General features: G+C 38.4%; 1 protein-coding gene across 2 annotated transcripts in view; it reads right to left on the reverse strand.

Moving 5' to 3' along the window:
• Positions 1-928: 928 nt before the first annotated feature.
• The window catches only part of DCAF10 (DDB1 and CUL4 associated factor 10), a 40,516-nt gene continuing 25,780 nt past the window's right edge, over positions 929-15,664 (reverse strand). The window contains exons 4-7 of one of the 2 annotated variants that reach the window (XM_027615166.2): positions 8,596-8,798; positions 6,052-6,165; positions 2,850-2,995; positions 929-1,964 (exon numbers count right to left, since the gene is read on the reverse strand). In XM_027615166.2, coding sequence (XP_027470967.1) covers positions 1,596-1,964; positions 2,850-2,995; positions 6,052-6,165; positions 8,596-8,798 — 832 coding nt within the window. In that variant the 3' untranslated portion in view covers positions 929-1,595. Of the gene's footprint in view, positions 1,965-2,791; positions 2,996-6,051; positions 6,166-8,595; positions 8,799-15,664 lie in introns of both variants that reach the window. The other variant, XM_027615167.1, reaches the window with a different exon arrangement.

A 15,664-nucleotide genomic window follows, 5' to 3' on the forward strand; every position in this document is an offset into this window, starting at 1 on the left:
TAGGCAAGTCACTTGTCTCATTCATCAGATAATGAGATTGGTTACATTTTCTACCTCTAAAATGGATTTCATTTACTTATGATTTTTTTTTAATAATTAAAACACCTTCTGGGAGTTAAGCACCTAATAGGTACAGAAGTACTTACTGATGTTTAAGGTAGTGTTTTTTAAACTCATCCAGGGACCACCTGAGTAAAGATCACTTGAGGTTCCTATTAAAAATAGATTCCTGTCTTCTCCCTGGCTGAATCAGAACCTCCTAAGGTGAGGGCCAGGTTTCTGTGTTTTCCACAAGCTCCCCAATGATTGTAATGCACCCTAATATTTGAGAACCACTGGCCTAAGAGAATGTGATCTGAGAGGGAACGAGCTAGCATGTGGCTTAAATTACTCCAGCCTCTGGTGGATCCCTTATTAAATATAATACCATTTCAAGTGGAGACTAGAAGAAAGCTGCTTTACTTCAGCAGGCCAGTCAGCCCTGTGACTGACCCCTCTTGATGTTTTTTACTTGCCGTGTTCCATAACAAAATACAAGAGGTCTTCACGTCAGCTCTTTGTCTTGACATCCAAGTCGCTGACTACTGTAGTTAGGTCACGCCTTAAACAGGACTGCAGTTCTGCCCTCCCTAATGCTAAGGGTCGAGTTTGTGCCACCTGGCTCAAGGAGTAAAGATGAGGAAAACACAACCTCTTTACTCTCAGTACCCCCTCCACCCTAACACCGTAACATGGCACCCTGTGTGAATCAAACAGTCTGGCAGAGAAAACAGATACTAAGCCACATTGTTCTCATCACTCTGACTAGATAGTGTACTAACTTAATCCTCTTCTATATAAGAGAAATGATCAAAGCCCATTCCTTCTCTTTTCCTTTCTAAATGCTATTGACAGGAACAAAATACCAAATAAGGACACATGCTAGAGATTTTTAAATTCATACAAGTAAATTACAAAGAGAGGTGGTAATTATTTTTTCTAGAGTTTTACAAGAAAATTCCCCTCACGGTGAAAAAATACGTATAATTTTAACAGGAAACTTAAAAGACATTTTTGTTGTAAGACCGACAGTTATGAGAATAATGCCATTAACTGTGCTCATCATAGAGAAACGTAACAGCAACTTTAAAAGGCCAGGTATACTGATAAGTGAAGATGAAATTTCTTTTACAATGACCAGTATGTTGCCATCGAACTTCTGGGTTTTATTTAGTACCAGTGTCACGGGTTTCTCCTAACCCAGCCAAAACTCCTGCCAGACGTCCACAAAATTCACACTGAAATCAAAAAAGAAGAAAAGAAACTTGACAAGAGCTACCATGCAAAATAACCAGAAGAACTGAAGTTCCGGTGGCACAGATGAGCAGGAGCAGAGGAATGCGGCAAAAACTGCTGCTGCGTCGACTCTAACTTGGTGAGGCTCCTATGATGCCGGACGGCCAAGTCCTCAGGTCACAGGTGTGTTCGTGGACCCATAAGAACTGGGATCTTGACCCAAACTTTTAAGATCTTCTAAAAAGGAAATACTTCACCTAAATTGAAGTAATTTTTAAGTCAAACACCAGAAGAGTTCCTTATTTGATGTTAAGTTGTGCCTAAAACTTTGGCTGATACAAAGAAACCCGTCCACTAAGGCACCCTGAGGCAATCTGACAATGTGTTGGAGAGAACTTTGTTGTCAGTACCACATCATTATGAGAGTACAGAGAACGGATCACCCGCAGAGGACTGGCTTCTTTGGGCAAACAGTCTATAAGTTCACTGCACTGTTTGTCAAATCCCAACAAGCGAATCCCGTAGCCATGTGGGGAAGAGATCATTCGCCCATCAGGGCTGAAGCAAAGTTCTTTGATATAACCCCTGCCTACATTGGCTTCTTCAATGTAATGAGTTAATCGTAGAGAACAGCGAGGTGAGACAGGTCGCACGGGAGCTCCTTCTTGGAATTCATAGACACAAGTCCACTAAGGGGAGAGAAGAGAGATAAACCAAAGTTACAGAGCCCCAAATAACACTAGATATTTCTTTTTGTAAAAAGCTCAACAGGCTGCTAAAGCCACAGAACTGTTGCAAGAAATCAGATAACTGCTACCCCTCTCCCATCTACTAAAATGTGCAGGTCCTATACCTTATCTTCATAAGCCAAGGTTATTCTGTGTACTGTGATGTACTATGACTAAAGCCTTTTATTCCCTCAGGCTTCTGTGACTTCTGTGGTAATAATTCCCCTTTGTGAAAGTAACAACAATCTTGATACTTAAAATATTCTAAAGTTTAGACATCTAAGCCCTAAAATACCTCTCCTCCTACACACTTCAAAGGCTCTTCTCTCTTTTCCCCTAGTCATCAGTTTAGTCTCTCCCTGGTTTCCCCTGGTATGATTTGAGAGCAAGGACAAGCAGGGGGAGCAGCAGGCAGAGGGAGAAGCAGGCTTCCCGCTGAGCAGGGAGCCCAACTCGGGATTCGATCCCCAGACGCTGGGATATGATCTGAGCTGAAGGCAGACACTTAACCAACTGAGCCACCGAGGCGCCCCTCCCCTTATTTTTAAAAAGAGCAAATTCTAATACTCAATTGGCTTAGCAAAACCTTACATTTAGCCAGCTTGGCGGAAGCATCTCCATCTAAAGTTTACTATATAAAGGGCATGTGGCAAGATAAAGGGGGCAAGAATGAAGAAGCTGGGCACAATCTGAGTTGATACGGGTTTAAGGTATTTCCAGTCTGCCACACTGGAAAGGAGGCGGGAGAGGAAGGAGGGGTTCAAGGGATAAAGAAACCATGAGCGTACACGGCAACGGCTATTTGTTCAGTCAGCCCCGTTGAAGGTGGAGTGCCGCTGCCCCTACCTCCTGATCATCGGTGTTGCTTGAGCACCGAAGGAGAGCGGCCCAGCCTTTTGGGTGCAGCTGTAAGGACGTGATGCAGTTTCCACGGTCTCTCTCACCAGGAACTTCAGGAGTTAAGACTTCAAGACTATTTCGTGGTGAAACTCCTGATAAGAAAATTAGGATGTGAAATGTGTATTATCAGAGGACTAAGGCAGCTCATCAAAGCTTTGATTTCTGGCAGTCACCCCCGCCCCCAACCTTAATTCTTTCGCCAGCCCCTTGTACTACCACATGTAAAAAGAAAATCTGGGCATGCTTGGGGGGCACCATCAGTTAAGCAGCCAACTCTCGGTTTTGTCTCAGGCTGTGATCTCAGGGTTGTGAGCTCAAGCCCCGCATCGGACTCTACACTCAGCATGGTGTCTGCTTCAGATTCTCTCTCTCCCTCTACACCTCCCACTCATGCTTGCTCTCTAAAATAAAAAAAACTTAAAAAAAAAAAAAACAAAAACTATGGTGGTGCCCCTTGATGCATGGTGTGCATGTCTTTGGGGTGGGGGTATGGGGAAAGGTTATGACCAGAACTAAAGAATCCAAGTTCCTGCAGCAGGAATCCCAGTAACCTAAGACTAGGGATCCTTTTGATTAGGATTTACATCTCAGAAAACTAAGATAAAGTTATATGACATGAAAGGAATCTGGAAAAGTAAAAGATAATTCTCATCTCAGAGAACCTGGTGCTCTCTAGTCCAGAGAAGGAAATACTTGGAAGCCATGCAGATTGCTCTTATCAATAAAAGGCTATTATTATGTGTGCAAGGAGCAGGACTTAGGGCCCCCAAGAACAGTACTATAAATGATAAACGGAGCTATAATTTTGGAGGCAAGGGAAGATACTTCACATTCCAGTATGTCAAAACGAGGGGTTGGGAGACATTGCTGATCATACACACGCCTGGTACTCTGTTAGGGCCCATCCCATCCTCCTTCCTAGCCCATGAAAGTGACTGCTACAGCAAGCCGTTACTACTGGGAGTCACGTCCTATCCCTCAGGTATGTGGAGAACCACTTTCACAGACGTTATAAAGAAGCAATTTAGAAATTTAATATCAAGAGAAATATTTCAACGCTTCTCTACCTGCGGAAGGAGTCGCTTTGAAGATTATGAGCTCCCTCTGTCAGACCCTTTGTGAATTGTTTCTCAAACAGATGTGTTATCTTCTTTAAGAGTCCCTTTAGATTACTACAGCATTGATGGAAACCTGTGAAGCTCTAAATTACATTGTTACAACCAAACTCTACCTAAATAATGATTTCACATGTGACTGAATTTTAATAACAATTTTAGAGAAAAACAAACAGCTATATCAATTAATTCTGAAAATTGAACAAAAGCAAAAAAGAAACCCATCTAAATAAGTAGTGGTTTTTAAGCTGTGCTCCTTGGAGGTTCCTCCAGAACTGGCAAAAGGAGGAACCACATGGGGATGGGAAGGGAAGACTGGTCAAGGAACTCCCTAATTTCACTTGAGCCAGAGTTTTTGCACTTTATCTGTGCTAGAGTCCACAGCAGATTTCATGTCAGAATGAGAGTTTATGGGGCACCTGGCTGACTCAGCCGATAGAGCATCTGACTCTTGATCTCAGGGTCTGGAGTTTGAGCCCCCATATTGGGTGTGGAGATCACTTAAAAAAAAATTCTAATCCTGGTTTGAGTTTGATAGCCTCAGCACTGTAGAGCTACCATATCTGTCAAAGTATGGTGCTAACATTCCGACACCCTGAAGACCCAGGATTGCCAACATTCAGAACAAGCTTATGGGGCGCCTGGGTGGCTCAGATGGTTAAGCGTCTGCCTTCGGCTCAGGTCATGATCCCAGGGTCCTGGGATCGAGTCCCGCATCGGGCTCCCTGCTCCTTGGGAGCCTGCTTCTCCCTCTGCTTCTCTCTCTCTCTCCTCTTCTCTCTCATGAATAAATAAATAAATAAAAATCTTTAAAAAAAAAAAAAAAGAACAACCTTATGTATGAGCCCCACCTTCTTCTCTACACTCTGGCTAGGCTCTCCACACATCGTTGCTTCTCCCATTCCCAATCTCTATATCATGAAACTGCTGTGTAGTTTGGTTTTGGGGTTTACCACTGCAACAAGCAGTTAACTACTCAAGTTTTTTTTTTTCCCCCTCATGGACGGTTTAGTTCAATAAAGATTTTTCTCAATGATTACTAAGAGCCTTGTCTTAGAAGCCAAAGTAGAAGAACAGGTAGAATCTATAAAAGAAGTTTCTGCTACAAATCAAAGGAAAAATGTTACACATCTGGGCATAAATCTCTAATGGGAATTTTTAACCTTAAATATCATAGTCTTGAATATCCAGAGGAAAGTAGATAGGCTGTAGGTTTAGGAAGAGCTCTCAAACCACTCTACAAACATAAGTAGTCATGCCAAATAATCAAGTATGCAATTATCAAGTACTTACCAGGTGAGGCCACCCAGGAAAAACACAAATTAGAAGTATAATGGATAGCTCCTCCCCTGAAGACCTAGGTAGGAGCTATGCTCATCTCCAAAAGGTGACCCAAAATTACAAAAAGACCCACATCTGGCTATCAGTCCACAAAGAAGGACAAAAAGTGCGTAGATGTGAACTGGTATGGAGAAGTAAATGAAGTCTGCATAGGTAAAAAGCCTCTCATTTAGGGGGTGGAAAGAATGGGCTAAACAGCTACTTCTGCCAGAGCGGTGGGGGGAAACGGGCAAAGCAGAGTAGGGCCAGAATGTAGCCCACTTTATCCCACAACTCCTCTAAGGCTGTCAGGCATTGCTCAGACAAAGAAATGGCAGAGCAAAATGCCTACTGGGCTGGAACCAGGTGACTCACAAGCACCTGACAAACTCATCACTTTATACAGCACCGTCATGTGCATATCTCATTTAATTTCCATAACAACCTTGATTGGAATCTACATGTCCAAACTACTTTTTCTCCAATCTAGACCAAACTAAGTTCAGTAAATAAAGCCAAAGCTCAAATTCCGACAAAGATGTAAGCCCAAGATATCCAACCATAGAGACTGGTTAGCTTTTGAAAATGACTGAGGGTCAAAGAATAGCCTCTTCTTTATTGGCTTTTATTTGTATAGATTTAAACTAAACCAAAGAAAGCTATTTGGTAGAAATCTGTTGTTGCAAGATTATAAAATACCACTTTTAACCTACCTTCTCTTTGTGATGCTCGTGACATGTGTTTCTCAGAAGATGAGTTAGAATCACTGGGATGACAAGGTGAACCAGAAACTCGAGGACCAGATGAACTTGATGAAGTAGTCAGATCTTGAAAATACAAAAAGTTCTGACAATAAACTTAGCAAAACTCTAGTAGCATCTCAACTTTTTAATCAGCTAGTTGAAGCAAACTGTTAAATCCATCTGAAACATGGCAAGTACACGCTCACTTAAAGCTGGCCTATAACTACGACCGAGGTAGGGAGGACAGCTCTTCGAAGTGTTCTAAGGCCTGGGCCCTCTCTAAAATCTCTTCTAACAAAGACTTGCTTAAGTGAAATAAAAATGACAAACCAAATACACATAGGAGCATCTTTGGGTTCCCCATCACTTCTGTAGTAAAACAAAACAAGAAAATTCAGTAAACATGAAAACTGAGCTGTTCATCAGCCCATTTAATCTTAGAATAGGGTCCAAATACCAGGTTCATTACTGAGAACATTAAATGAGCCTTCTTAAGCATGCCAAACAATTCTGTTACCATTCATGAAGTTATGTGAATACTATCTTTGAAATGCAATACAAACTTTATACTGAAATCTGAAGAAAAACAAAAATTGAGTATTAGATAGTTGGGTTTGATATGTTACTCCAAAAAGCAATCTCTATTACATCTCACTCTTCTAGTGGCCCCACACTTTTCTGAGAATTTCTTCATCTAATTCCCTTTGATGTTGTTATCAGAATTACCCTTAGAAGACAAAATGTTCTTGGTGGGTTTTGTTTTTGTTTTTGTTTTTTAATTTTATTTCTTTGAGACAGAGTGAGAGAGACAGCACAAGCAGGGGGAGCGAAAGGCAGAGGCAGAGGGAGAAGCAGACTCCCCACTGAGCAGGGAGCCCGATGCGGGGCTCGGTCCCAGGACCCTGGGATCATGAACTGAGCCGAAGGCAGAGGCTTAACTGACTGAGCCACCCAGGCGCCCTGTTCTTGGTTTTTGAATAAAAAAATGCCAACCAGACTTTCTAACTCACTACCCCTTTCTAAGCTAAAGTTGACTATTAATGTTTAACCTAAAAATACATTTCTGAATGTAAAAGGATTATACTCACATATTTATGAAATCCCTTGCTTTGCAAATAAGCTGGAAAAACTTAAATTTCTACTTTTAGCAGTGAAACTGGGCAAATGCAATTAAAACAGGGCCTGCACTTTCCCAGAGGAGTCTTCAGATATGGCCCTATGGCCCTATGCGTACAGGAGAAAGAGTCCAACCATCTGAAGCTGATTTTTAAATAGCAATTTATAAACATTGTGTTCCAAATGCTTGTCTTTTTTTCTGGGTTCTTGTTCATAAATGCAAAATTATAAATAGGTATGTTCTTGGAACAGCCCTCTTTTTCTCAAAGGTGATGAAATATAGCCTCTATCACATACTGTAGACATAGTGCATGTTTTTCTGAGCCCCAATTTCACTGAAGTCTAATGGAATCAGCAACAGGAAAAAGAATACAACTTTAGGGGCACCTAGGTGGCTAAGTCGGTTAAGCGGCCGATTCTTGGTTTCAGCCTGGGTCATAATCTCAGAGTCCTGGGATTGAGCCCCGCCCCCCCAATTGTGTTCCCCGCTCAGCAGGGAGTCTGCTTCAGGATTCTCTCTCCCTCTGCCCCTCCCCTGCTCTCTCTCCCTCTAAAATAAATAAATCTTTTCTTAAAAAAAAAATAGCTTTAGCAAGAGGATGTTTAGAGGCTGTGAAATAGGATGACACCTGCTACCTGGGTATAGACATCTGGAATTCTAGGATGTAATACAGACTTAAAAGTAAAGCTCTATATTGAATATATCTTAAAAGCTCTGCTAGGGCGCCTGGGTGGCTCAGTTGGTTAAGCGACTGCCTTCGGCTCAGGTCATGATCCTGGAGTCCCGGGATCGAGTCCCGCATCGGGCTCCCTGCTTAGCAGGGAGTCTGCTTCTCCCTCTGACCCTCTTCCCTCTCGTGCTCTCTATCTCTCATTCTCTCTCTCTCAAATAAATAAATAAAATCTTTAAAAAAAAATAAATAAATAAAAGCTCTGCTAGGTAGGGTGCCTTGGTGGCCCAGTGATTTCAGCATCTGACTCTTGATCTCAGCTCAGGTCTTGATCTCAGGGTTGTGAAATAAAAATTAAAATAAAATAAATAATAAAGCTCTGCTGGAAGACTGAACCTACCTTGGGCCACCACTAATTTTTGAGATAGTGATGATTTAGAAATACTGATAAAAGATTTTCTGGATAGCAGAAAGCGCTAAAAGAAAATATTTTTATAGTTAGCAGTTCTTCCTAGATCATTGGTGATACGGAAGCACAAATTAACACTATGTCAGAGATTCATATAGGTCATACTTTCTTGGGAAAAAAGCTCTCAATGAGCTTTCCAAAAATGTCTTCTAATTTCCTTCCCTTCGTCCTGCTATCGTTCTCAGAATGGGAACATATACCCTCCCTTTGTGTGAGACTCTTCGGAAAACTTTTTTTAATCAAAAAAGAAAAGCTTACCTGAACTTGATGTAGTTCTTCTTGCTCTCAAAATGGGATAGCTGCCTACTTCTAAAGACTTGGTTAAGTCAAGATCATGCAAAATCAAAAGATATCCAGAGGACGTGGAGATCAACATTTTGGAACAATCTGGTGTTAATCTCATGCGCATGAGAAAACGTGTGTGAAAGAATTTCTTATGTGGACACCCATCTTCTGTACACCTACAGAAGAAATCAAAACAAAATCTAGAATTATCATAAATATAAGGATTCGGTAATAGTCATATTTTGGACCTTCAAACCAGAATTTATCGTCAGTGTATTTTTAGCCTTTTATACATGATAAACATTTTTTTTGTTTCTGCTCACCATTCCTTCTTTCATCTCCAACTTTCCATTTTATTCTTTCTGAAATATACATTTTTAAGATTTTGTTGAGGTAAACTGTCACTTTATGTTGTTCTGAATATTGGGGATAATATTCCATTGAGTCCTGGCTTCCATTGTTGCTATTTTTAAGTCGGCTATTAGTGCAATTGTTACTTTGGACAATTTATCCTTTGATCTTCTCCTTGTCTTTGGAGTACTGCAGTTTCACTCTGATATATGTTTAAATTTGGATTTCTTTCTAATTTATTGGGATTCATTTGACTTTCTAAATCTTAAGATTCATATTATTCATATATTCTGGGAAATTCTCCGTCATTATTCCAATATTGCCTCTCACATATTTTCTCTATTCTTTTGGAGCTCCAAATAGATGTTTGAAACACTCACATTTGATTCTCATCTCATAGCTGCTCTTTCTTATATTCTATCTCTTCATTTCTGTTACATTCTGGATAATTTTTAATATCTAGCTTCCAATCTATTTTTTAAAGTTGTGTCTAATCTGCTACTTGACCCATCCTGGTTTTTAAAAAAATTTTTTTAATTACTAAAAACTATATGCTTTAAATTTTTTAATTGTTTCTTGTGATAAATAGGAACAGTACTGATTTTTACATTTTGATCTTAGCAATCTTGGTTAACTCTTACTAATTCTGATAATTTGTCAGAATTTCTAAGATTTACTATATAGACCAGTCAGAACACTGGTCTATGGGCTAAGTCTGGACTATTGCCTGTTTTTATATAGAAAGTTGGTTGGAACACAGCAATATCCATTTATGTACTGTCGATGGCTGCTCAGAGACTATACAGCACACAAAGCCTAAAATATTTATTACAGTCTTTTATAGAAAATTTGCCAACCCTTCATATAGACAGTCATATCATCTGTGAATGCGTTTTTCATTTTTTTTCCTTTCTAATCCTTCCATATTTATTTTCCTGTACCGACTAGGGCCCTGTCTTCTGCCACCCCCAAACAGTGGTATACAGTAGTAGTAATAGCAGCCATATTCTCCCTTCTTGATTTTATAGAGAAAAAAAAAATTTTTTTTAAGTAAGCTCTATACTCAATCTGGGGCTTGAACTCACAACCTTGAGATCAAGAGTCACATGCTCTAGTGACTGAGCCAGCCAGGTGCCCGTATAGAGAAAACTTCTAAAAGTTTCACCATTTAAAAATGTCCTGTAGGTTTTAGTGTACACTTCTGATGAGTTTCCTTCTATTTTTAATTAAGTTTAATAGCTTTGAGATATAATTTACATATCATAAAATTCACTCATTTTAACAATTAAGTGATTTTTAGTAAATTTATGGAGTTGTGCAATCAACCCAATTTTAGAACATTCTCATCATCCTAAAAAATCCCTCCCGCCCACTAGCAGTCTCTCCCTGTTCCTATTCCCAGTCACAGGCAGCCATTAAGTAGTCTCTATAGATCTGCTTATTGTGGACATTTAATATAAATACAATTATACAAGTGGTCTTTTGGTTTGGCTTTTTTCACTTAGCATACTGTTTTTTGAGGTTCATCCATGTTGTAGCACATATTAGTATCTGTTCCTTTTCATTACCAGTATTCTATTATATAGATATACCACATTTTGTTTATTCATTTACCAATTGATAGATATTTGTACTGGTTCCCTTTTGGGGATATTATGAATAATACTGTTATAAGCATTCACGTACAAATCTTTGTGTGGTGATAGGTGTTCATTTCTCTTGGGTAGATACCTAGGAGTGGAATGGCTGGTCAGATGATAAATCTGTTTAACATTTTAAGAAACTACCAAACTTTTCTCAAGTGGCTGTACCACTTTACATCCCTACCAGCAATGTATAAGGATCCAGTTTCTCCACATTCTTGACAATACTTATTGTCTTTCTAAATTAAAGCCATCTTAGTGGATATGAAATGGTTCCTCATTTTGGTTTTGACTTGCATTTTCCTTATGACTAATGATGTTGATCATCTTTTCACATGCCTATTAATCATTTATATTATCTTCCTTGGTGAAATGTCTATGCAGATATTTTGCCCATTTTAAAGTTGAGTTATTTGTGTATATTTAAAGTGAGTTGCAAGAGTTCTTTATATATTCTGGACACAAATCCTTGATCAGATGTAATTTACAATTATTTTCTCCCATCCTGTAGTTTTTCTTTTCACTTTCTTAATGGTATCACCCGATACACAAAAGTTTTTAATTTTAATGAAGTTCATTTTATCAATTTTTTTAATCACTTGTGCTTTGGTTTGCATGAAGATTTACTTCCATGTTTTCTTTGAATTATGTCATTTTATCTCTTACCTTCAGGTTTAAATCCATTTTGAGTTTCTTGTTTTGATGTAAAATAAGGGTCTAAATTCATCTTTTTGCATGTGGATATCCAGTTGCTCAGGTATCATTTATTGAAAAGACTATCCTTTTCTGAACCACTGAATTACCTTGGCACCTTTGTTGAACTGAAAATCAACTGATCATAAATGCAAGGGTTTATTTCTGTACTTTCAAAATTCTGTTCCTTTGATTTATATGCCTATCCCATGCCAATAAACACTGTTTTGATTACTATGGCTTTGTACGAAGTTCTAAAATTGAGAGTGTGAGTCTTTCAACTTTGTTCTTCTTTTCAAGATTGTTTTGGCTATTCTGGGTCATTTGTATTTCCATATAAATTCTAGAATCAGGGGCACCTGGGTGGCTCAGTTGGTTAAGCGACTGCCTTCAGCTCAGGTCATGATCCTGGAGTCCCAGGATCAAGTCCCGCATCGGGCTCCCTGCTCAGCGGGGAGTCCGCTTCTCCCTCTGACCCTACCCCGTCTCATGCTCTCTCTCATTCTCTCTCTCTCAAATAAAAATCTTTAAAAAAAATAAAAACATAAAAATAAAAAATAAATTCTAGAATCAGCTTAACAATTGGTCCAAAAAAGACAGCTGTAATCTTGACAGGGATTGCAATGAATCTATAGATTAACTTGGAGACAATTGCCATCTTTAAATAAGTTTTTTGTTTGTCCTCTGTAATCTTATTATTTATTTTTTTAAGTAAGCTCTACACCCCATGTGGGGCTTGAACTCATAGCCCTGAGATCAAGAGTCACATGCTGTCCTGACTGAGCCAGCTAGGCACCCCTAAAATTACCATCTTAATGATGCTGAGTCTTCCAATCCATGAAGATGGAATGCCTCTCCATTCATTTACATCTTCTTACATTTCTTTCAGCAATGTTTTTATAGTTTTCGGTGTAAAAATCTTGTACTTTTTTTGTTAAATACATTACTAAGTATCTTATTTCTTTAGATGCAATTATGAATGGAATCTTCTTCATTTTTAGACTGTTCATTGCTTATAAGTAGAAATACAATTGATTTGTGTATATTAATCTTGTAACCTTGCTGAACTTATTAGTTCTAGTATTTTTGTGGAATCCTTAAGATTTTCTATATATAAGATCATATCCACATATGAAGATTGCTTCTTCCTTTCCAATCTGGATGCCTGGTATTTCTTTTTCTTGCCTGACTGCACTTCCAGTGCAACTGTACCTCCAATACAATATTGAATAAAAGTGGTGGGAGCAGACATCCTTGCCTTGTAACCAATCTTAGGGTAAATGTATTCAGTTTTTCAACATTAAGATGATTTTAGCCAGGGGCGCCTGGGTGGCTGAGTTGGTTAAGCATCTACCTTCAGCTCAGGTCATGATCTCGGGGTCCTGGGATCGAGCCCTGTGTCGTGGGGCTCTCCACTCAGTGGGGAGTCTAATTGTCCCTCTCCCTCTGCCCCTAACCCCCCACTAGGGTATTCTCTCTAATAAAAAAAATCTTTACAAAAATGATTTTAGCTATAAATTTCTCAGATGTCCTTTATCAGCTGTCTAGGGAATAAAAGTTCCCTATTATTCCCAGTTTTATTACAAATGGGTATTGGATTTTGTCAAGTGCTTTTCTACCTTTCTTGAGATGATCCTGTTTATGGGTTTTGACCTTTATTAATATGATGTATCAATTAATTGATTTTTGGATATTAAACCAACCCTCTATTCCTTGGGTAAATTCTACTATTGTGACATATAATCCTTTATACATGATGCTAGGTTTGATTTGCTAATATTTTTTTGAGGATTTGGTATCTATTTTTCTTCTTTTTGTTTTTGAGGAATATTGGTCTGTAGTTTTCTATTCTTATGATGTTTGTCTGGTTTGGTATCAGAGTAATAATACCAGCCTCATAAAATGAGTTTGGTAGTGTTCTCCTCTATTTTCTAGAAGAGTTTGTGAAAGATTGGTATTATTTATTCTATAAATGTTTGGTAAAATTCACCAGTGAAGACTTTTGGGACTGGGCTTTTCACTGTGGAAAGATTTTTAAATTACCAGTTCGATTTTTTACTTGCTTTAGGTCTGTGGGTCTATAGATTTTCTATTTGTTCTTGAATCAGTTTAAGTAATTTGTGACTGTCCAGGTATTTGTTTATCTGAGTTGTCTGATTTGTTGTTCTTCACTGTATCCCTTTATATTCCTTTTAATCTCTATAAGACTGGTAATAATGTCCTCTCTTTTGTTTTTAATTATGATTGAATGTTGAATTTTATTCCTTGATTAAAACAATCATATGGACTTTGTTTAATCTGTTAATGTGATAAGTTATATTAATAGAATTTCTATTGATAGGGGCACCTGGGTGGCTCAGTCGGTTAAGTGTCTGCCTTTGGCTCAGGTCATGATCCCAGAGTCCTGGTATCGAACCCTGTGTCAGGGAGCCCGCTTTTCCCTCTCCTTCTGCCTGCTGCTACCCCAGCTTGTGCACGCTCTCTTTCTGTCAAATAAAAAAAAATTTTTTTTCTATTGATTTATCTTTTTTAAGTGACCTATACACCCAATATGGGGCTCGAACTCACAACCCCGAGATCAAGAGTTGCATGCTCTTCTGACTGAGCCAGCCAGGCGCCCCAGATGTATCATCTTGTCATTCCTGAATAAACCCAACTTGGTCATGATATTCTGATTAATATCTTAGAAGTTTCAGTTTCTTCTATTTAGAATATTTGTATCTACATTCACATTACAGATTGACCTTTCAATTTTTCTCTTCTAATATTATCTTTGTTGAGTTTATATATTAAGGTTATACTAGCTTCATACATGAGGTAAAGAGATTTCCCTTTTTCTGGAATGTGAACAACTTAATAAAACTGGAATGTTCTGTTTCTTGTACTGTCTTACAGAAGTCACCTGTAAAACTGACAGGCCTGCTGTTTTATTAGTAGATAAATTTTAATTGATATTTTCCATTTCTTTAATGGCTATGGCAGAGGCAATGTTTACAATATTTAAATAACCAGCAATGCATGAAAATGAGCCAGTCAGAATTGATGCAGTTGGCAGTGTTGGAACTGAGTCCTGGAATTACTCTACTGTAAGATCTTAAAACTTCCATCAACAAAGGGTGCCTCTCAGCAGTCTATAAACCAGGGGTTTGACTCTTGGCTCATAATTTACTGTCTTATTGACAGTCATGTGGGCAAGATACCCAATCTCTCTGACCTTGGTTTCCTTAGCTCTAAAATGGGATAATAGGGGTGCCTGGGTGGCTCAGGCATTAAGCGCCTGCCTTCGGCTCAGGTCATGATCCCAGGGTCCTGGGATCGAGCCCCGCATCACTCCCCCTGCTTGTGTTCCTGCTCTCGCTATCTCTGTCAAATAAAATCTTTAAAAAATAAATGAATAAAATGGGATAATAGTTATCTAACTCATGAGACTGTTCTCAGAATTAAATGAGATGCTGAACAACCAAAAAAAAAGTGGGGGAAACGGGGTAGTTTAAGGGGGACTTTAGCTACTAGATCATAGGGAGGTCTTGAGGGAGGTATCCCTAAAAGAAGGGCCTGGGTAACCAGAGGGTGCCAGGATATATATGACTGCCCGGGGATGATTCAGGATAGTGGCTATTTATCATTTAACTACAGTTACCACATTTAACTTCTGTATTAACTACAGAAGTAGTTTAATATTTTAACAACTACTTCACCTCAATCACTGCATATTGGTTAAATATCAGTCCAGGTAACAGGTGTATTTAGGTTTTCTATTTCTCTCTTGATCAGTTTTGCTAAGGTGTATTTTTTGAATAAACTATTTCATCAAAGTTTTCAAGTATACTGGCATAAAAGTGATATTATCATATATATATATTTTGTCTCTTTTTTTATTAAGATTATTCTTTTGTCTTATTTCTCTGGATGAATCCTACCAGAGATTCAAAAAGCAGGCTTAAAAAAAAAAACTTTATTGTACATTCATTTTCAATTTTACTAATTTCTGCTTTTATCTTTATTATTTCCATAATCTTTCATTGGGTTTACTCTTTTTACCTTTTTCCAGTTTGAGTATAATGCTTAGTTCACTAATTTTTAGTCTACTGATTTCCCGATGAGTTCTTCTTCAATCCATGAATTATTTAGGAAGTGAGTTTATAAATCTCCAAACATGGGAATTTTTAGTTACCTGTGTTTTAATTAACTATACTGAGGTCAGGAAAAATCATTTGTGTGATAACAAATCTTTGATATTGGTTGAAACTTACTTTGTAATCTAGTACATGTTCTACTTTTGCTTCAGAGGATGTATTCACTATTTGTTGGGAGAATTCTAAATATGCCTAATAAATCAAGTTTATTACTGTAAG

Source organism: Zalophus californianus, chromosome 13, assembly GCF_009762305.2.
Source record: "Zalophus californianus isolate mZalCal1 chromosome 13, mZalCal1.pri.v2, whole genome shotgun sequence".
In the NCBI taxonomy this organism is placed as follows: Eukaryota; Metazoa; Chordata; class Mammalia; order Carnivora; family Otariidae; genus Zalophus; species Zalophus californianus.